The sequence below is a fragment of the Bufo bufo genome, chromosome 4 (genome assembly GCF_905171765.1).
Source record: "Bufo bufo chromosome 4, aBufBuf1.1, whole genome shotgun sequence".
In the NCBI taxonomy this organism is placed as follows: domain Eukaryota; kingdom Metazoa; phylum Chordata; class Amphibia; order Anura; family Bufonidae; genus Bufo; species Bufo bufo.
This window is the reverse complement of record NC_053392.1, coordinates 587,971,273-587,993,368: the sequence shown is the minus strand read 5'-3', so window position 1 is coordinate 587,993,368 and position 22,096 is coordinate 587,971,273. Positions and strand designations below refer to the sequence as shown.

The following is a 22,096-nucleotide window of genomic DNA, read 5'->3' as shown; positions in this document are numbered from 1 at the left end:
TCCTATAGCCTCCTTGCCAATCTATAGAAACTTCTGACACCCTTATCTCCAATCCTTCTCTGCTGACAGGCTCCTTTATCATGACCACTTAGCACATTTTCGAGAAACGCACGTCTCCGCTCTTTTCCGTCGAATTAGCACCAGCCAAGTATTTGGCTCTTTATGCAGTCCTGCAATCCGCTAATGTGATATTTAATGAGGAGCCATCAGTCCGGAGAAAGGAAGTCAATATGAATCAGTGTTTACAAAGTGTGATTAACTCTGAAATATTTCATCAATGCTCCGGTCCCAGGCAGACTCTATGCTAATTACTAAAATGTGCACATGCTTCCGGGGGGCCACGGATGGACCCTGGGAGCTGCAAACAAGGAGAAGTAAGATTGCAATTATGCTCTGACTGTCCCTCATGACAATTTATGCATTTGCTATTTTGACCTCCCCCTTCCCGGGAGACCAATAAACAGAATGCATTTTCATTAAGATACTAATGCACTTAATCACAGGGGGAAGGGTTACTCCAGGAAGGAGCGTTCTGTAAGCAAGACAAGGCCCAGGCTCCTTGCAAAAGACACTTTGTGTTCCAGTGGTCAATGAGCTGTGCATTACTCACTCTCCAACAACAGGACGTATACATTTTAATAAATCAAGCCCGAGGCTTTATTAACCTTTTAACTTGTAACTTTTAACCGTTAAGAGTGTAGATGGAAAGGAGGAAATATGCAAACGAGCAGTTAAGAGGATGCTGTTTATCGCAAGACGTCTGGACCAACAGCTTGACCTCCGCCCCTAGCAAGCTTTCACAATGTATTATCTAAAGAGAGCACCAGCTGGCCTACACAAGCTCGGAGGAGAAGACTCTACACTTCCCTGCCCGTTGAAACAATGACTTTCGAAGAGAAGGGTAGAAAAACTCAAGCAAAGCAAAAAAAAAATACCCAGGAAAAACCTCAGACGAAATGTCGAAAGTGATCTGAATAGGAAGATACAGGGGCAACTCAAAAAAATCTAGAACCCATCAAGACGCTCAGAAGGTTAAGCTCATGACAGCTAAATTGTATTCGAGTAATAGGTTTAATTATGACGTGCGCCACTCTGTCAACTCCACCTAGATATCTGACATCTTAAAGGGAATGTGTCATCAGAATATGATATATTGCTGGAGAGTTTAAGGGGGGGGGATATTTTCTTAATTTTCCGTGTAATCTATATGTTAAAAAAATCTTGAAATCCTGCAGTTTTTACTCTGAGCTTCATAATAGGCTGACACTTCATGTGCTGTAAAAGTTACTTATCAGCAGTCATCTAGTTATCATCACAGGCAGGATTACAGTAAGGGATAACACCTATATATAGATAACATATGATCCACCATTCACAATAGATGATGATCATAGTTTTGTCTCCTCTCCCTCCCTGCACTATGACCTCTGCACAGATCAGAGCATGCTTACAACTCTCTCTCATAAAAGTCATTGTCTTCTCCAGAGTTCAGGCTCCTACACTCAATGTAAAAACATATACATATATTCTCTTTAAATGCTACTTTAACTTTAAGTACTTTTGGTGGAATTTCTTAATTTCCCATGCCACTGTCTATATTACAAGAAAAGAAAAAAAAAGAAATCCTGCAGTTTTTACTCTTAGCCACATAACAGGCTGACACTTCCTATGCTGTAGAGGTCATTTCTCAGCAGTCATCTCATTATCATCACAGTCAAGGTTACAGTGAGAGATAACATTAATTTCCTTTAAATGGTACTTCAGCTGGAAGTACCTATGGGGGGATTTCTTACTTTTCCATGTCACGATATTTAAAAAAAATCCTGAATTCCTGCAGTTTTCACTCTGAGTCTCATAATAGGTTGACACTTACTATCCTCTAGAGGTCAATTCTCAGGAGTCATCTTATTATTATCACAGTCAAGATTACAGTGAGGGATAACACATCTGTATAGATAACACAAGATCCTCCATTGATGATCACAGCTTGTCTCCTTCCCCTCCCTGCACAGTGATCTCTGCCCAGGTCACAGAGCATGCCCACAACACTCTCCCACAGAAGCCTACAAGTCATCTTTAGAGCACAGACTCTTACGGTTCATGTAAAATCAGATATTCCCATCTACTGAAGTGTTGCGGAGTATAGGTTATGGTCTTGAACGTGCAGCGTATGTGTATTCTGGGTGTAAAATCTGTTCTCATCTCAGACTTTCTCTTTATAACAGGAAACATAGAATACAGCTGTCCAGCCACGAATGAATGTGAAATCACAAAGCGCAGACGCAAGTCATGCCAAGCCTGCCGCTTCATGAAGTGCTTAAAAGTTGGCATGCTGAAAGAAGGTACAGTGCAAAATACATATCTCCCTAAATCAGCTCAGGCTGAAATAGCATGTCATAACAAGATGTAGCAGAGCTGAGTGTGCTATTTAACTGGGTGGATGCAGAGATCCCCTGGGGCCTCAAAAAAGAAAAAACTTGGGTGACGTCTCCAATCTAAAGAGCATCTTGATGGATTTTTGAAGAAGGAAACTCAATTTTCTTCCCTTTAAGATAGTGTAATGGGCTGACGTGAGGCTGTAGGTTAAATCTAGATAAAACATTGTATAATCTAAATGTATATAATGTGACAGACTCAGCACTGCTACATCTGTTTAGTCTGCAAATGTGAAATTAAGAATAATAAAGTGCATTTAACTAACTAAACGTTACATTATTGGATATTTTAACCACATCGAGGATTCAGGTTGTAGCAAATGATGATACATTGTTGATAGTGTTGAGCGAGCACCAAAGAGCTCGTGTAGAACACTTCGCGATGCTCGAGTGTTCTACCGAGCACCCGAGCACAATGGAAGTCAATGGGAGAACCAGAGCACTAAACCAGGCACCCCCTGCTCTGAAGAGGGGAGGGTGTCAGGACTGTAGTTCGGCTTAGGAGTCCCGGCTCTGACTCCATATATAGCTATGTCCATATATGAAGTCAGTGCTTGGGGACACCGAGTGTATTTAAATCTAATTTAGCCTGTATTTTAGAAAAGGTTCTGCCGGGATTCGAACTCACAACCATCTGTATTAGAGGCAAGGCACTTAACCACTCAACTATAATAGCTAAATAGCCAGTTACATTTAAAAAAATAAATAAATAAATATGCGACCTGTAATGTATTTCTACTGAGACCTATACAGCAGAAGTCTCATATTTGTTTTTGTTTTTTTGTGACTGGCTATGCAGCTAAATAGTGTAGAGGTTAGAATTCTGGGCTGTGATACAGAAGCTGTGAGTCCAATCCTGTCACAAACTTTTTCAGAAATAGAGGCTAAACTTAATTTAAACATATATATATATATATATATATATATATATATAAAATACAAAAATGTGGCAGCACCAAAGCATAACAATATAACGGGTGCTATGTCCAGGGTTGTCACTGCTTACCCAAGGTATGTAGATAGAAATGGACAGCACATCCAGTAGAAAAATAATTCAAAATTTATTCAGCCACAGTGGCACAAGAGGCGACGTTTCGGCTCAAAATCCTGAGCCTTTCTCAAGCTTGAGAAAGGCTCAGGATTTTGAGCCGAAACCTCGCCTCTTGTGCCACTGTGGCTGAATAAACTTTGAATTATTTTTCTACTGGATGTGCTGTCCATTTCTATCTATCTATCTATATATATATATATATATATATATATATATATATATATATGTTTTTAGCCATAATATATTTACACATATTATTATATATTTAGAATATATAATTTATTATAATATATGTAAATATATTATGGCTAAAACATCAGTAGTAGTTTCCCACATATTATGCATTCATATATATCAGAAGTATGATTTAATCTCTATATATATATTTTTTTTTCTTTTTTCTAGTAATTACACATTTATTTTTTGCCATACATTTTTTACAATTACAAAAAAAAATATTAAAAATAAATCAGATTTAACCTCTATTTCTGAAAAAGTTTGTGTCAGGATTTCAGCTCACAGCTTCTGCATCACAGCCCAAAACTACTACACTATATAGCTGCATAGCCAGTCACAAAAATAAAATATGAGACTTCTACTGTATAGGTCTTAGTAGAAGTACAGTATAGTAGAAGTCTCATATTTTTATTTTTTTAGGAAGAGGCTATGCAGCTATTATAACTTTTCTGAAATACAGGCTAAATTAGATTTAAATACACTGACTCGAGCACACATGGCTGCTTGGGAATCTGGTCATGTGATACTCCTCTCCTGAAAATTCTACTTCTGCCAAAATCATGTCCTTTACCAGGTTTCCGGCCTTGGCTATGGATGATATGTCACTTCACGTCCTTGGTGGCCAACTCCTGAATCCACCTCATCTGCCCATACACCAGAGAGGAATAGTTCTGGTCCCACCTACAGCAGAAGTGACCTCCTGTCCATGATCTAGGCCAGAAACCCTGTCCAGGATGTAATGTTGGCAGAAGTAGGATTTCAGAAGAGGAGTTTCACGTGAGCTTTCTTCTACAGGCATGTCACGTGTAGTTAAGCGTAGGTTCACATCTTCAGTAATCCGGTAGATTCTTCCTGAACACACTACCAGACTTACCGTATCCGGCATGGCCTGATACTGCTGCACGCCATTGAATCCCATTATAGTCAATGGGGATCTGGCAGTGTGCGGCAGTATCAGGCCACGCCGAATACAGTAAATCAGGTAGTGTGCCAGGATCCAGCAGCTTTCCGACATGAATGCATACAGCGGTATTTGTCCAGCTAAAAGCCACCATTTGTGTCGGGAAGCTGTCGGATCCCATTATAGTCAACGAGGATCCTGGTGGTGCCTAGCAGTGAGCGGCGGTATCCAGCGATGTCGGACACGGTAACTCCGGTAGTCTGTTTCTCTGCCGGAACAGGCCCTAGATTACCGTTACTGCCTATATGAACGTTGCGGGACCTGTTGGGTCTCTGAAAGCCAACAAAAATTTGGGTAGGTATGTTCTAGATATTATGGCGTCCTAGACATACATGATAGAGAAGCAGTAATTGTAATCAGACCCTGATATCTACATTGTCCCAAAGGCACTCTGATACTCGAGATCAGGAGGAGTTGTGGGGGGGTTTCTTGATACTCCAGCGTTTCGGTGGGGTCTCAGCTGTCGAGACGGACTGATGTCTGATAGACGGCAAAATGAAACCCTTATGGCCCAAATCAGATGAAATATACAGTATGTACAGAGGTGTGATGTCTCATCATGAGCGACCACGCTCTACGTCAGATACTTCATCTTTCATTTTATGAATGAACATATTAAGAGTAAACGTCCAGAGCCGCGCGGGGTTTATGAGCTCTTTCATTGGCCCCCATAAGAATGCGTTTATTTGGTTTGCTGATATTAAACAGGTTTCTCCGGTTTTATGGCTGTCAGGCAGACGCAGGCCGAACAGCTGCTTTTAATTGGAGCTAAGTCCCTGCTCGAGAAATCCAATAGTGGCAGACACAGACAATAGGAGAGCATGAGAAGAGTGGCAGGGACAGATTGTGGACGCAGCCCTGACAGACAGAGGATTATTGGTAGTAAATGGGGATAAGGAAGGACTGAAGGATAGTGAAAGATATATCTGGGATGAAGAAGACTGGGAACGTAGCAAAAAGAGGATCCGACACTTACAGAACATAGACCGCGGTGTCAGGGGGCGTCAGAGAAAGTTACCTCTTTGTGGGGTATTGTGGTGTCTCCTGTCCATGTGGGGAACCCACATTGGTATAGTTGTCAAATGTCCCGAATTTGCCAGGATTGTCATACATTTTCAGAGACAGTCTTTGGCTTGTCCCAGTCCAAAGATTGATGTAAACTCTGCCCACAAGTGGGCACTACATGGCAGGTTTGAGAGGTCCACGTAATGCCCAGAATTTACCAACACAAATGGCAGTAAGTGTGGATCGTGGAGCCAGGTTTTGCCACTCATGACAGAAGGGCGTTAGTTTTTCATACTTACAATTTGGACATTTAAAGGGGTTGTACAGGTTCAAAGCTGAACCCCTACATATCAGCTTCTTCCCCTACTCAGCATCTTTAATATGAGCATCTGAGCATTTTATGGAGATCCGGTGACGTAGGCTTCCTTCCGGAGGCTTCCTCCTAGCAGTGAGCCTGGTGACGTCACCGGCAATAATGGGCGGGCTTTAGCGCTGTCCTAGCCTGTAAAATGGCAAGGGCAACGCTAAAGCCTGCCCACCAGAGCCGGTGCCGTCACCAAATACACTGCTGGGCGGAAGCCTCCACCTAGCAGGTTAATAACAGAATAAACAGAAATGCTCCTATGTTCATGTCAGGGGGGGCGGAGGGGTGAAAATGGGGATATGTCCGGGTTCAGCTCTGAACCCGAACAACCCCTTTAACTCACATACCAAAGAACACTCCCCAACTACCCCCCTCCCAAAAAATATAGATATATAATAAATAAATAGATATGAGGTGGATAGATAGATAGATAGATAGATAGGAGATAGATAGATAGATAATAGATAATAGATAGATAGATAGATATTAGATAGATAGATAGATAGATAAATAGATAGATAGATAGATAGATAGATAGATAGATAGATAGATAGATAGATAGGAGATAGATAGATAGATAGATATGAGCTAGCTAGATAGATAGATAGATAGATAGATAGATAGATAGATAGATAGATATGAGATAGATAGATAGATAGATAGATAGATAGATATGAGCTAGATAGATAGATAGATAGATAGATATGAGATAGATAGATAGATAGGAGATAGATAGATAGATAGATAGATAGATAGATAGATAGATAGATAGATAGATAGATATGAGCTAGATAGATAGATAGATAGATAGATATGAGATAGATAGATAGATAGATATAAGATAGATAGATAGATAGATAATAAGGGGCCTGAAAACACACACCCGCAGACATGAATCAGCATGTTTTGTACTAGTATAAGGTCATTGTGTCTCCTCAGATGTTAGAATTTTCGTTGCTGAATTTTAACCAGCTCGGAGCAGAAAGCGGTTTCTCTGCCTCCACCTGTAATGCAGACACACGTTGGCGTCTCCTGCGCTGTGTCTGGGATCACGGTGTTGCAAATCTATTCAAATGTAAACCTGTTCAATTCAATTACCAGTCTGTAATAAAATTTACTGCTTCAAACTCCATGTTGGTCACAGTATTTGGTACATGCTGGTGGCTCAGTGGGCCTCCAAATTGACAGTTCAAATCTATTTAGTCGAAAGAAGAAAAAAAAAGCGCAGAGAGATATTCATTGTGATACACTTTGATTCATCCAGCCCGAAACGCGCCTGCCAGGGAACGCCAGGAAATATTACTCTTTCCCAAAGTAAACTTTACAACACTCTGAGAGCTGGGAGAAATACTTTTGCAATCATAGATGTGTGATCAGATCATACGGTCTGGTCACCCGGCCTTTGGGTATGGCAAAAATATTATGGTTGGACTGACTTACTTAGATCAGTACGACCAGTCATGGTAACAGTCAGACCTGCACAAAATGATTTTCTGAAACAAAAAGGAACTCCATCATGTGGTAAATTGGACAGAACAGGGTCGTAGCTAGAGGGGTTTCAGAGTTAGTAGTTGGTTGTGACTGGCCGGGCCCCAAGGCCCCTCTGCTATATGGGGAACCATGGTACATGGCAAGTAGAGGGCCCATGTTGCAGATTGTGCCTCTAGGGTGGAATAAAGAAAACTATATAATAAAGGGGTTCTTTAGGCTTCAGATATTGATGACCTATCATCAGGATAGGTCATCAATATCAGACCATTGGGTGTTCAACATCTGGCACCCCGACCAGCCAGCTATTTTGTGCTTCAGCAGTGCCAGAAACTATAAGGTGTGTGGAGCTGGAGACAGACAGTGTAGGTGCCATACCGGGTACTGCAGTGTATGGAGCCTTCTGCTTTTGCACTGTGGCAGCTCGAAATATCTGATCTGTTGGGGTGCCTGCTGTCGGACCTTCAACGATCTGAGAAGGATGACCTGTCTAGAGGATAGGTCATCAAAATTTGCAGCCTGGAGAACAGCTTTAACATCAAGGATGTTCATAGGGATAGTGTCGTCCCATAGCAAAGATTAAAATGGTGCCACTTTGTTGTCCATTATTAGGAAAACATGGCTGATTTCTTCCAGAAAACAGCACCACCTGGGCTATAGGTTATGTCTGGTATTGCATCTCAGCTCCATTGAAGTCAGTGGAGCTGAGCTGCAATATCACACACAACCCGTGGACAGGTGGGGTGCTCTGTGTGGAGGAAAGCAACCATGTTTTTGTTATCTTGGTAACCCCTTTAAAAATTCCCAACCTCTAACCACTTAGGGCTTTGGGTTTGTTTGCTCCACATCCTCTCCATGATCCTTGGGTGCACTCCCTATATTTTTGTCGGTAGGACCCATGGAGAGGAAATTATGGGTCTAGGTTCCCCCTCTGAAGCATTTTGGCATTTTGTGGAGCATCATACTTTATTAGAAGTGCTGGTAGCCTGGAATCAATAGTAACCTACAGAATAAAAAAAAAAAACAACACTAAAAAGGAAATAAACGCAGCCCCCCCTCTCCGATGCACAGTGGAATCGCGGAGCCTCACCGCACCTAAAATGCAGTAAAAAAGATACTGGAAACGAGTCCCCATTGAAATTTAAAATTCATCGTCTGCAAAAATGGAAACAATGAAACAAACTGCATAGACGGCAAAGTTTACTCTTCCAACACCACACGAGGGGTTCGAAAAAATAAAATAAAAGTGCAACACTAAAAACATTTATAGAGCAAGTTCATTTTATCCTCAACGACGTTCCCCTCCCCCAGGCTACAGAGCAGCATGGATGAAGCGGTAATACCAGGTACCTGTGCCTAGTAAACACATAGCGGAAGGTTTATCAAAACTGGTGCAGAGAAATGCTGCCCTAGCAACCAATCAGATTGATTCTTTTATTTTCCAGGGAAAGTGCTATAACAGCAATATCTGTTGGGCGGGATACATTTATATTAGTGGCACAACCCCTTTAAGTTTGGTGGCCCGATTGTAACCTATCAATGATCAAAACTGGCACTAGCGACCAATCAGATCTCAACTTTCATGTCTTCAAAATAAAAATTGAGCTCCGATTGGTTGCTTGAGGCAGATCAATGAGGTCTAGTATTTTCGTCGTGGCCAGGGGCTAAGTCATAAAAAAATATAATGAAAAAAGTCTATAAATCCTCCGAACATCTCACTTTTTGTGGCTTTATAGCTTTGTAGGTCAGTTTAGATGTTTCATGGTCTGGCCCTGTCTTTGGCACTGGATGCATATTGCATCTCCCCCTCCTCCGCGGTCATTGATTAAGTTATACTGACTAGTTAAATGCTGTTGAGAGCTAAAACATTTCAGAATTCATTAGCTGCTGGTGCTTGTCTGAAGAATAAAGTGGAGGTGAAGTGCAGAGAGGCCTTAAGAGGATTACGTGTACAACTCACATAATGAAAATGATTTACTGTGCAAATACCCTGCTGCTTCTGCTGCAGAAGAACGCCGACCCATACATGTGCCGGTTCCATCACAAGTTACTGTCTGCAGATCTTAAAGGAGACCTGAGAGGTTCTGCAAAGTTCACAAAAACTTGACCAAGCCTGGATGCTGTGGCTTGGGGCAAAAGCTTCAACTTCCCTATGCATTCTTTTTGATAAATGTCCATCAATATATCTTAAGTTTATCTATATGGTCTTGAAAGGGGCACTCCAATTGGACAATCTCCTCAGGTTACAAGGGTTTCTTCATAATAGGCTAAATTTACAAAGTGTCCCCCTGATAGGAAATCTGTGCGAAAACCTGTTAGTAAGAGTTCAGTTTCCCTGCAGTGCCTCCTCAGGAGAAATGAAGCATTACACAGTGTCCATTCTATGCAATAAGTTATTGCAGGACAGGACAGGTCTTTCCCAGCGAGAAATGCTCTCTGTAACCATTCTCCATTCTGACCAAGGATGAGGACCCTGAAAAAGAGGGCCCAACCTCTGTGAAAATGGGTTTTCTAAAATGATCAACCCCTTTAAGAAAGTTAAATTACTCATAAAGTCAAAGGAAATTCAGGGGTTACACCTCTGAATTGCAGCTAACCTACAAAGGAAGAGATCTGTAGGAGGTCAGGGACATTTCTAGGGACTGAAGGTGATTATGTACCTTAGCAGCTTCCTTCTTATACATCCATAGGGGAACTGGAATAAGCTGCTGCCAAACACCTCTGGTGGTGGCTTATCTCCCATGAGAATGAAGGTTCAAATCCAACATACCTCATCGTGCTTTCCAATGTCACCTACCTTTGAGGGACACATCTGTACACATTGGATGGTCAAGCGATCCCACCTAAACAGCCCAAGTGTGTATGAGTAAGGTTCTGCTAGATGTCCCCCTAAGAACGAAGGATGGGGTATATTGAAATCCAACTGGGTGACGTCAATCTAATGTGTATGATCAGTCTAAGATTATGTTCACACCACATTCCATGGTGTACACATGGTGGGATATGTTAAGATATTTTTCTGACATATTCATTAAACAAAGCTTATACAGTAGATGTGAACAGGTCCTGTTATAGGTGTGAACAGGTCCTGTTGTGGCCATGCACCCTACGCTTGTTTGACCAACCGCTATTTCTCCCAATTTTACCATAAAAATACATGCCTGTGTATGTGTCTTAAATATGAACAGGGTAATGAGACACTGCTGGACACCTCTGATGGTAGCTCGTCTCCCATGGGGGAAAAGGATTGAGCAAATTAGGGTAGCGTTAGCACAAAACATATATCCATTATGGTCATCCGATGCTGCCAAAATCAATGTGTTGGCTCACACTTATCTAATGTGTATGGATATTCTGATCCAAGACATTGAAGGCATATCACAAGGATATCCCATCAATGTCACCTCTGAGACCCACTCCTATCTCCAGAATGGGGCCCCTGAAGTGACAGAGAGCATAGCACACATGAGTGACTTGCTCTCCTCTAGGAATTCAGAAAACAACTGAGCCCTCTCAGCTATTTTCGGAAGTCCGATAGAAGGGAGTGGAGAGCACATCTCGCATGCTTGGCTGCCTCTCCATTATAGTGCTGCTGGAAATGGCCAAGCCAACGCTTGGCTGTTTTTGTAACCCCCATAACAGGAAATAAGGAGTGGCCTTGCATGCTCTGTTGCTCTCCCTTCATTTCAGGGGGCCCTTTCTGGTGATAGGAGCAGGTTCTAGAGGTGGGACCTGCATCTATCTGCCATTAATGGCATATCCTAGCAATATGCCATCAATGTCTCAGATGGGAATACCCCTTTATCTCCAAATATGCTGTCATTTGGTCACCCCTACCTAGAAGGAGTACCTTTCACTTGTTTGCTTATCCAGGCCGTTATGGCAGACACAGGAAGGTGACCCCAAGAGTAGCACAAAGAAGACTGAGAGGAGAGAGTAGGTGTAGAGCAGGGAAGTGTCAGTGGGTAGGTGCTGTGACCGGGTGACAGAAGGTAGTTCTTTGTGGTTTTCAAAATGGCCGACTTTCATTGCAACTTCCTGTCACCAAAGTATAAAATGCTGCTAAGAAATAATGAGCGCACAAAAGAGGAGATGAACATCTATGAGAACATGGAAGTCTTAATGATATGGCAGAAGAGGCCCTTTCATTTTGGAGTTTTTTTGCGTCGGGGAGGGGGGATAAACTATCTCGGATTTTTCACAATTAAAAGGATTGTTTGGTTGAGTCAGAAATGAAGTGTAAAACAAAGCTTTAATTGTATTCAAAGGAAATCCTTCCAGCGAGCGTTCCAGTTAATAGCGCGGCGCTGACCTCGGATCTGTTTTTTTTTTTTATGCTCTTCCTTGTAATAATATTCTTAAGGATCTCCTTCATTAATGCAAGATATTAAACAAAGCCCTTGCTGGGTAATATCAGGAGATAACACATTGCATTTTAACACGTCTCTTCTTAAAGCTAAGCCTTTTATGTGTTTTTAATGTGTTTTAAAGAGGCTGTACAAATTAAGACTTGATATGAAGCCAAGAAAGGCCCGCCATAAATCTGCAAAGACTTGTTTATCGTGGCCTATGATGACTGTACACAAGAAATTCTCCGATTTCTCCAGGAGAAGCCCGCTGCCGGCACCGCACACACTCACGCTCCCCGTGCTTTGCTGATAATATTTTGTGTTTCTGGTGTATGGTTGAAGAAACAATAGCAATACCAAGCAAACACTAGGTCAGAAGTTTCTTAGTGTTTTTGGTTAGTGCTGGTTTCTTTGGATTTTGTGTCTAATACTCTGAGGTCTTATGTTCTGCTGAAATGTAGATAGATAGACAAATAGAATATAGATACATCCATAGATAAATAAGTAGCTCTAGAATAAGAGATCTATAAAGAGAGATATGTTATAATATACATAGTTCCCCAATGTAGGATTGACATCTCATGTGCATGTTCTTGCATTTGATAGATAGAAAGATAGATAGATATTAGATAGATACTAGATAGATAGATAGATAGATAGATATAGAGAGATAGATAGATAGATAGATAGATAGATAGATAGATAGATAGATAGATAGATAGATAAATACATAGATAGATAAAGGATAGGTAGATAAATACATAGATAGATACCGTAAAAAGATAGATGGATAGATAGATAGACATGAGATCAATAAATATGGATAGGAAGATATATATGAGACAGATACATCCATAGATAGATAGATACATCTAGAACAAGAGATCTAGAAACAGATATATATTATAAAGTATATACAGTTCCCCAATGTTGAGATCTCAAGTGCATGCAACCTAGTACTTATTCTAGAGTTCTTCTTTGTTGCATTTTTAGATTTTTTCATATAGATAGATAGATAGATAAATACTGTAGATAGATAGATAGATAACAGTAAAATCCTGTGATCTGTTGTTCTGTTAATATATTTTGGATTTTCTAGATGGTTTGGTGGTCATGGGTACAGTAGTTGGAAGTCCTGGTTTGTCCCCTTGATCCCTTCTTTTGTCTATTAGTAGATAGATAGATCTAGAAAAAACAGTGAGACAGATATTAGATAGGTATCCATTTTATATTCTATAGTGCTGATATATTCCGCAGCACTTTACAGAGATTAGCATCAGGCTGTCCCCAGGAGCTCACAGTCTAAGCTCCCTATCAGTTTGTCTTTGTAGTCTGGGAGGAAACCGGAGAACCCGGAGAACATCCACGCAAACACAGGGAGAACATACAAAGTCCAGGCAGATGTGGTCAGATTCGATCCTAGGACTGGCACCAATTTCTAACCGTTGAGCCCCCATGCTGACTAGCTAGCTCTAGAAAGAAAGATAAATTGAGATACGTAACTGTTAGTTCCATAGGTGGTCATAAGATAGATGGATCTAGAAAGAGATATATAAGACAGCTATAAATCTAGAAAGAGATCTCGAGTTTATGAAATAGATACTTTTCCATGCTCCTGGCCCCCAGTGATAGATATACAGGACACATTATATGTTATTTGTCCGGCCTAATCACACGCGTTCCCCTTCTTCTGCCATCTCTTCTATGCTGTTGGGGGGGGGGGGGGGGGGGCAGGATTGCTCATGGATAAATTAATTTGTACTGAGACAACAAACATGAAATGAAAGGGTCTTCGGTGGAGCGGCCGGCCATTCCTCTTGGTCATGTTACAAGAACTCATTTTCCCAAGGATTAGACGCCGCGGCCTGTGTGGATACATAACCCTGCTTACACTGGGATTCCATTAAAACTTAATCATGTTTTATGATGAAAAAAATAATTTGAGCCCAGTTGAAAGCCTTCCTTGCGGATCTTCATTTGTCACCCTCCTTTTGGTTTCATGCATGATGTCTGCATTGGTCTAATTTAGAGGAAGGTTATTAAGCTTCCTATTAATATTCTGCAGACGAGGGGGTGAAGAGCCCGGGCTTCTATGGGTAGAAATGGTGGAATATTTGCTTATTCACTGAGCCCGCGGTGACAGCGCTGTAATAGATAAGGGGAGGTGGAAGCAGGCCTGAAAGATGGAGGACAGGGTCTAGGATGGCGTCTTCCCCCCGGAACATATAGATAAATAGCTGTCCTTTGTTCCAGCACTCTGCCACCCATTAGACCATATATCAATATCGCACCGCAGCGGAAATAATATAAATAGTTCTCGTGGTACATGTAAATAAGGGTCATCTTCTAAAGTGCTTCGGGGCGATGATTGTTTATATCACATGTGGAAGTGTCTGTCCAGGTCTCATGGAGATAGATAGAAGATCATTAGATATATAACAGGTTATTAGATAGATAGATAGAAAGATGGATAGATAGGAGATAGATATGAGATAGATAGATAGATAGATAGATAGATAGATAGATAGATAGGAGATAGATAGATAGATAGATAGATAGATATGAGATCATTAGATATATAACAGGTTATTAGATTAGATATATGATAGATAGATAGATATGAGAGATAGATAGATATTAGATAGATAGATAAGAGATAGATCGATATTAGATAGATAGATAAGAGATAGATAGATAGATAGATAGATAAGAGATAGATAGATAGATAGATAGATAGATAGATAGATAGATAGATAGATAGATAGATAAGCAGATAGAATGTGGTAGATATATAGTGATCAGATAGATAAATACATAATAGATAGATGTCACACATCTTTCAGCCTTTCTCAGAAATAGATAGATATGAGATAGATAGATATGAGATAGATAGATATGAGATAGATAGATAGATAGATAGATAGATATGAGATAGATAGATAGATAGATATGAGATAGATAGATAGATAGATAGATAGATAGATATGAGATAGATAGATAGATAGATAGATAGATAGATATGAGATAGATAGATAGATAGATAGATAGATAGATATGAGATAGATAGATAGATAGATAGGAGATAGATAGATAGATAGATAGATAGATATGAGATAGATAGATATGAAAGAAGGAAGGAAGTATTGAGTCTGTATTGTGGAGCTGATACAATATTCTGCATCCACTCAGGTAGAAGTGATTTCTTAATGCATTTTGCACCTAAAATCAGAAAAATCCCCAGAAATTTAAGACTTTCCTTTTTTAGTTCTATCTGTCTGTGGGAAAGCTGGGTGGCGGCGGCCGTTGCTGCTGAAGGGTAAAGCTGCCCACAAATAGTATGACTGAATGACGAGGCGGGGGTCTGGGAAAGCTGGGTGACAGCCATGACAGAGGGCGGACACTGCTCGAATGTTCCTTGAATGAGCCGGAATTATCCTGTGCGTTTCCTGCTGTACATATGACGGATACAGAGGCCATAATTCACCCGGGTGCGGATCCAGTGAATCTGGGGGCCACGCCTGGCCGTGCACTGAGTGATGAGCCGCCTGCCGATAATTTATATTCGGTGACACGCCGGCCCCTCGGGTATTATACTGTGTCACATGGTGTAAACTCCAATGTACTTTACTTAGTTAATTAACCACTCGCTACAAGCATCGTGACACTGAGGAATGCGCTCCGGCGAGGTTGGAAAATGTGGGAAATTTGTTGAATTTTTTTTTTTAAATCACATGCAAATAAAAAAAATTGTCATTTAAAGGGGTTAACCAATTCTAGGAAGCATTGAGGCACGAGGAACAAGAAACCTCATTGTGATCGTGCTTTGTTATTGCTTGTCTGTTTTGTCTGATCCCGATGTCATCAGATGAAACCACCCGGATGTATGGCGTGCACATCATCCTGGAGCTGGAGACCTCTGTGAAAGTCTGACCCCAGAGCATCCCTTATTTATCTGAGCCAATCACAGCGCAGCGTCCAATCAGGATTCAGCGCTCATTCCCCGATAAATGAGTGCTGAAATCTGATTGGCTGACGTGGACGCCTGAGCTACTGGTAACTGCTACTGTGCTTTACCAATATAACTAGTGTAATAAAATATATATATAATATAAAAAATAGATATATAGATAGATACAGTAGATAGCGAGAGATAGAAAGATAGATAGGATAGATAGATAGATATGAGGTAGATATCAGATAGATAGATAGATAGATAGATAGATAGATAGATAGATATAGATATTAGATACGGTAGATAGATCTATCTCATATCTATCTCTATCTATCTATCATCTATTATCTATCTATCTATCTATCTATCTATCTATCTCATATCTATCTCTATCTGTTTTCTTTCTTTCTTTTCTTATAGAAAAACAATAAATTAATCAGAGATTTATTATTTTATAAAATATGTTGTTTTTGCCTGAATTCCAAGTGTCTACCCAGCGTGCTGCGGCATCTGCTCCACTATCACATCCGGTTTGCCAGGTAATGATCTGATTTGCAGTGTGTCTGGAGTTGACAGTATGGAGAGGAGAGCCCTCAGATGCTCCTCAGATGTTCCTCAGATGCTCCTGTGCTCCATATTGATGCTGCCTTACTGTCCACAGAGGTCAGGCTGATCAATAGCCAGACATGTGTACATCATCTGCTGCAACGCTGAAAAATGCTCCCGAAGCCGAGGCCACATTAATTCAATTTGAAATCTGTTTCTTTTGCTTAACAAATGAATAATTTGTCATGTAATCAAAGAATTGGACGGCACCGGGCAACGTTTCGATCTGGCAGGGCCAATTAATCATATGAATCGGAAGGGTTTATGTTATAAAGGTGGGATTTCTGCCATCTGAAATCCATGCACTATTGATATGCAGAGTACGTACGGTATCGACTGCTGAAGGTTATTGCCTGTAACGCAGTTTTTAGATCTACGAATTATTGGGTTTCGTGATCGGAACGTATAGCATTAGTTGTACGATTATATCTTGACTCCACCAGTGACAAAGAAACAGTATGGCCTCTTATCCATAGAGGGAACCCATATGTCTGAAGTAGGAACCCTGGAGAGAGGGAGCATGTCCAAGCTAATTTAAAGAGTGGTAGGAGTCTGTGTAGAGAACCCATCTCCTTAGGTTCTTCATGCTCCAAGGCCTAAATGCAGAAACAAGGCACTCCACCTTATGTAGAGGGGTTTGGGGCCCCTCAGGAACCATGGTTGGATGCAGCTACCTCGCTACACCCTTCTCCTTGACATGGGGAAAGAGCCCAAGGATCATGAAGGTAGATGAGCATGTGATCTACTCTAAAATCAGTTTCTGACGGGATTGTCTTCTCATGGACCTCTTGTCTTTAGTTGTGATCATTCCTCGTTTTCCAGAGGACTATCGGAGGATCCTCTTATATTTTGGCAGGCCAAGTCAACCCATGCATTTAAGGAGAAAGAGGTATTTCTCATTCACCAGCCAATAGGTTTTGGCAAATGTTGCAGACCATAGGCGATCATTTCCAGTATTGCGGGTCCTGATGACCTGGGAAGGCGAGAGAACATGTAACAGCCTATAATCTTTACTGAGGTTGACCCATGCTACGTATCTTTGGGCCTACTCGTTCTCTCTTTTTGGCAGGAACCCATGATTGGCTCTATAGGTTCAAGGAACTTAAAGGGATTGTGCACCTTTGGGAAACCACCCCTTCCCGGGCAGACCTATGAAGGAAAGCATGCTTACATGTTTCCCGGTGCTGGCTCCTGGCATCTTCACTCCCTGGTCTCAGCTGATCCACTTGGCCCAATGGATTTAAACGTCCTTTTTGACGCCACCTGCTCCTCTTGGTCACGTGATGCAAAAAGAGCAGGTCACCGCTACTGCCAGTGATTGGCTGCAGTGGCATCAAACAGGAAGGAGCCAGACCAAGAAGCTGGTAAGTATTCCTCCTTTCACTAATGTTTCTAGGAGGGGTTTACCAAAACCCCCACCCCAAAGGTGCACAACCCCTGTAATGAAACCAAACAAACTATTACCAAGTACCAAATCAACCTCATGACCTTCAAAGGGTGACCCAACACTTACATACAGTTGCACCAAGAATATGCCCCTCCTCCTTAGTAGTAGAGAGGGGTCGAAGGCAAGAAACCTTCCGCAATAAGGGCTCATTCAAACGAGCATGTGTGCACCCCGTGCCCGTATTGCAGACCGCAAACAGCCCATTCACTTGAAAGGGTCCGCAATCCTCAAAATACGGAGCGGTGACAGAGATGGGATTTCGGTCCTTTCCTCTGCACCGCAAAAAAAATAGAACATGTCCTATTTTTTTGCAGTGCGGACCGTCTCTTTGCAGATTGTGGACCTATTCCAATCAATGTGTTTGCATCCGCAAACGGTGTGCACACAGACGGTGCCCGTTTATTGCAGACTGCTATTTGCGGTCCGCAGCACGGGCATGGGGCGCACTTAGATGAGTTAATCCTAAGGGAATTTCGCTAGGGTTTGTCACAAATTGTTTAAAAAATGACGTTGATTCTTGGCCTCCAACCATCAGTTAGTTGTGTCCTAGAGTTGACCACTTTCTTCAGGAGAAGAGGTCATCCACCCTTTGCCACGTCTTCAAGCCTGGCCTGTTTCTTGAATATAACTAAAGCCTAAAACTCTGAAGCCTCGAACGCCTTCATTTAGTTTTACTTTGCTTTTTATTCAATTAAACGTTCCTCTGCCTCTATTAAGAAGACTTCGAGTTCATTATTGATCTAAAAACACTTCACAACCTGAACGTAAATACCGCTCCTGCCTGTTTTCTGCACTTATCCGTGATCAAAAAGCAATTAAAATAATTATTACGAAGCGATCTAAAACACAGCTGACTAATGAAGCAAACAGACAGTGAGCAAGATATGGCTCCTTCAGATGCATTCATTTCTCTCTAGAGAGATACTTACCAAAAGGAGGCGGCTCAGCTCTCGACAACATGAATGTGCCGGTTCTGGTATTCAGGACTGCCTTATTCTATAGTTATTCAGAACTGGCCTTCAGTTCAATTCTTTTCTTTTTGCTTTTATTATTTACAATACTGAAATTGTATTATTATTTTTGTAATTCATTTTTAGATTTATTTATCCTCAAATTATTGAAACTATTATTAGTTTTTAAAGTTTGTTATTTTATTGTCCCATTTTGTTCATATCTATTTTATGCCAATAACTTTTGCGTAATTTTTGTAATAATAAATTCTATGTTGACGTTTTTATTTTATTATTTTTGTCATTAATAATAATGAAAAGCAAGAATAATACTTAAGACAGTAGAGTTAGTAATTACAATTGTATTCTTGATAGTATTGACTTTAACTGGATGTGTCATTGGTGGGATATTGCTAAGATCCTACATTTCAGACCCACGGCTATCTGCAGAAAAGGTCCCCAAAAGTCAAGGAGAGCGATGTGCTCTCCATTCATTTCCATAGGAGTTCTTACAACAGCTGAGCGAGCATACTCAGCTATTTTTAGAGGTCCAGTAGAAATGAATGGAGTGCACGCTGCGCATGCGCAGCCACCGCTTCATTCACTTCTGTGAGACTGCCAGAGATTAGCGATTGTCTCATTTTAGACATTGGTGGTATATCGCTAAGATCCCACATCTGAGACCCGCACCTATCTCCAGAACGGGTCCCCAAAAGTAAAGAAGAGCATGTGCTGTGCGCTCTCTATTCATTTCTATAGGGGTTCTGAAAATAGCTGAGCGAGCATTCTCAGATTTTTTCAGAGGTCCCATAGAAATGAATGGAGTGCACGCTGCGCAAACGCATCCCCGGCTCCACTCACTTCTGTGAGACTGCCAGGGATTAGCGATTGTCTCATTTTAGACATTGGTGGCATATCACTAAGTTCCCACGTCTGAGACCCCCACCTATCTGCAGAACAGGTCCCCAAAAGTAAAGAAGAGCATGTGCGGTGTGCTCTCCATTCATTTCTATAGGGGTTCTGAAAATAGCCGAGCGGGCATTCTCAACTTTTTTCAGAGGTCCCATACAAATAAATGGAGTGCACGCTGCGCAAGCGCATCCCCGGCTCCATTCACTTCTGTGAGACTGATGAAGATTGCCGAACCAGTACTTGGCTTTTGGCTGTCCCATAGAAATGAATAGGGCGTGGACACATGTGGGCAGCTACTCTTCACTCACTTCGTGGGTCCTGAACCTATCTCTGTTCTGGAGATAGGTTCTGGGTCTCCGTTCTGAAGATAGGTTCGGGGTCTCCGTTCTGGAGATAGGTTGGGGTTTCCGTTCTGGAGATAGGTTCGGGGTCTCCGTTCTGGAGATAGGTTCGGGGTCTCCGTTCTGGAGATAGGTTCGGGGTCTCCGTTCTGGAGATAGGTTCGGGGGTCTCTGTTCTGGAGATAGGTTCGGGGGTCTCCGTTCTGGAGATAGGTTCGGGGGTCTCCGTTCTGGAGATAGGTTCGGGGGTCTCCGTTCTGGAGATAGGTTCGGGGGTCTCCGTTCTGGAGATAGGTTCGGGGGTCTCCGTTCTGGAGATAGGTTCGGGGTCTCCGTTCTGGAGATAGGTTCTGGTCCTACCTCTGCGATATGCCACCAATGTCTAAGATGAGACAACCCCTTTAAGTCGATGTTCATTAATATATTATATATATATATATATATATATATATATATATATATTACTATTCTTATTATTTACTAATATTTACAATAATAAGAATACAATTATATTGTTTTTTATTTATTTATTGCATTTATTATGTAATCCAATTTATTCAGTCATATTATACTTTTATTCATTATTGTACATAATAATAATAATAATAATAATAATAATAATAATAATAATAATAATTTATTTTGCTATATTCTTTATTATTATTATAACCATTTTTTTTTTTATAAACTTTACATTTTTAAGCTTTATTGTGCCTTTAGCAAACCAAATCCATAAAAAAGACATTTTTTCGTGCCTGCCCCCGGAGTCATTTTGTGCGGCATTTGCACTTTTTCTTTGGCTAGCGTTGGCACCTTTGGCCGGTTTCACCTTACTGCAATAGGTAACGGTCCATTACTAGCTGAAACTTCTTCTGTCACCTCCCCATACTGTAAGAATACTGATACAGGATCCCTACTTGAGGACGTAAGACTTCAGTTTCTGCAGTGTCGTTGTTTAGAGATGAAATTAGGTTCCCAAAAGAAAATGATTATCGGTTATCTAATATGTCTGAAAAGTGCCGAGGTAAGGCCTCGGGATGGAATCTGCGCTGCATGGATTTGCCTGTTTAAGACTTATGATATCTCTATGAAATCAGATATAAGGGAGCAGAACTTTCTCTGTGTGGCCTCCGAGAGGCAGTGAATTATTTTAACTCTAGTTTAGCCCGGCTTCTTCCTAGGCTATATTATTCATGTAGCAGAGCTGAATTTGTCATGGAGAGCTGCCTTCTTTCTGTGTTGTGATCAGTGTTCTATGGAAAACTGGTGGCGGCACATTGTGAAAGTGCTAAATGACAAACTCAACACTGCTACATCTATAGATATAACTTTAATGCAATCAGACATCCGAATGTATTTTTAATTCGGTAAAACGCGCAAAATCCGCAAAATACAGATTTTTTTTTTGCAGACCCATTGACTTCAGTGGGTCCGTGGTCCGCATTTGCAGAAGAGAATAGGACATGTTCTATCTGTTGCAGGATGTGGCAACATTTTTTGCGCCCCCCTTGAAATGAATTGGTCTGCATCTGATCCGCCAAAAAAATATGGATCGGAGGTGGGCCGAAAATACGGTCGTGTGCATGTGGGGGGGAACTGGGATCATAGCATAGTACGAAAGCAAGAGGGAGCAGTCATTTTTTAGGGATTTTTCGTGTTTGCAGAGGCTGCAATCAGATGCATGGGGTGCAGATGGTCAATGGTCCTGACTGAGGAGGGTTTACAGGTCTCTTCCCTTCTGGGACTTTTATGGCCAATCGATGGTCGTAACTGTCTGATAGGTGCTGGTCTCATCCCCGGGACCCTCTCCTATCTCGAGAACGGCCCTTGAAGTGAATGCACACCACACCACACAGGCATTCACTCTATTCTCGGTTATTTTCTAAAGTCTCATAGCAGTGAATGGAGAAAGCGGTGCATTCTCTCTCTCATTGTATCCCCATTTTTGAGATAGGCGAGGGTCCCTTACATCTATCCATACAGTATCATAAGTGTCCG

General features: G+C 41.4%; 1 protein-coding gene across 9 annotated transcripts in view; it reads left to right on the top strand.

The window, feature by feature from the left end:
• The window catches only part of ESRRG (estrogen related receptor gamma), a 911,602-nt gene that overhangs the window by 775,217 nt on the left and 114,289 nt on the right, over positions 1-22,096 (top strand). For all 9 annotated transcript variants that reach the window (XM_040430440.1, XM_040430436.1, XM_040430438.1 and 6 more), the window contains one exon: positions 2,226-2,342. In XM_040430440.1, coding sequence (XP_040286374.1) covers positions 2,226-2,342 — 117 coding nt within the window. The remainder of the gene's footprint in view (positions 1-2,225; positions 2,343-22,096) is intronic.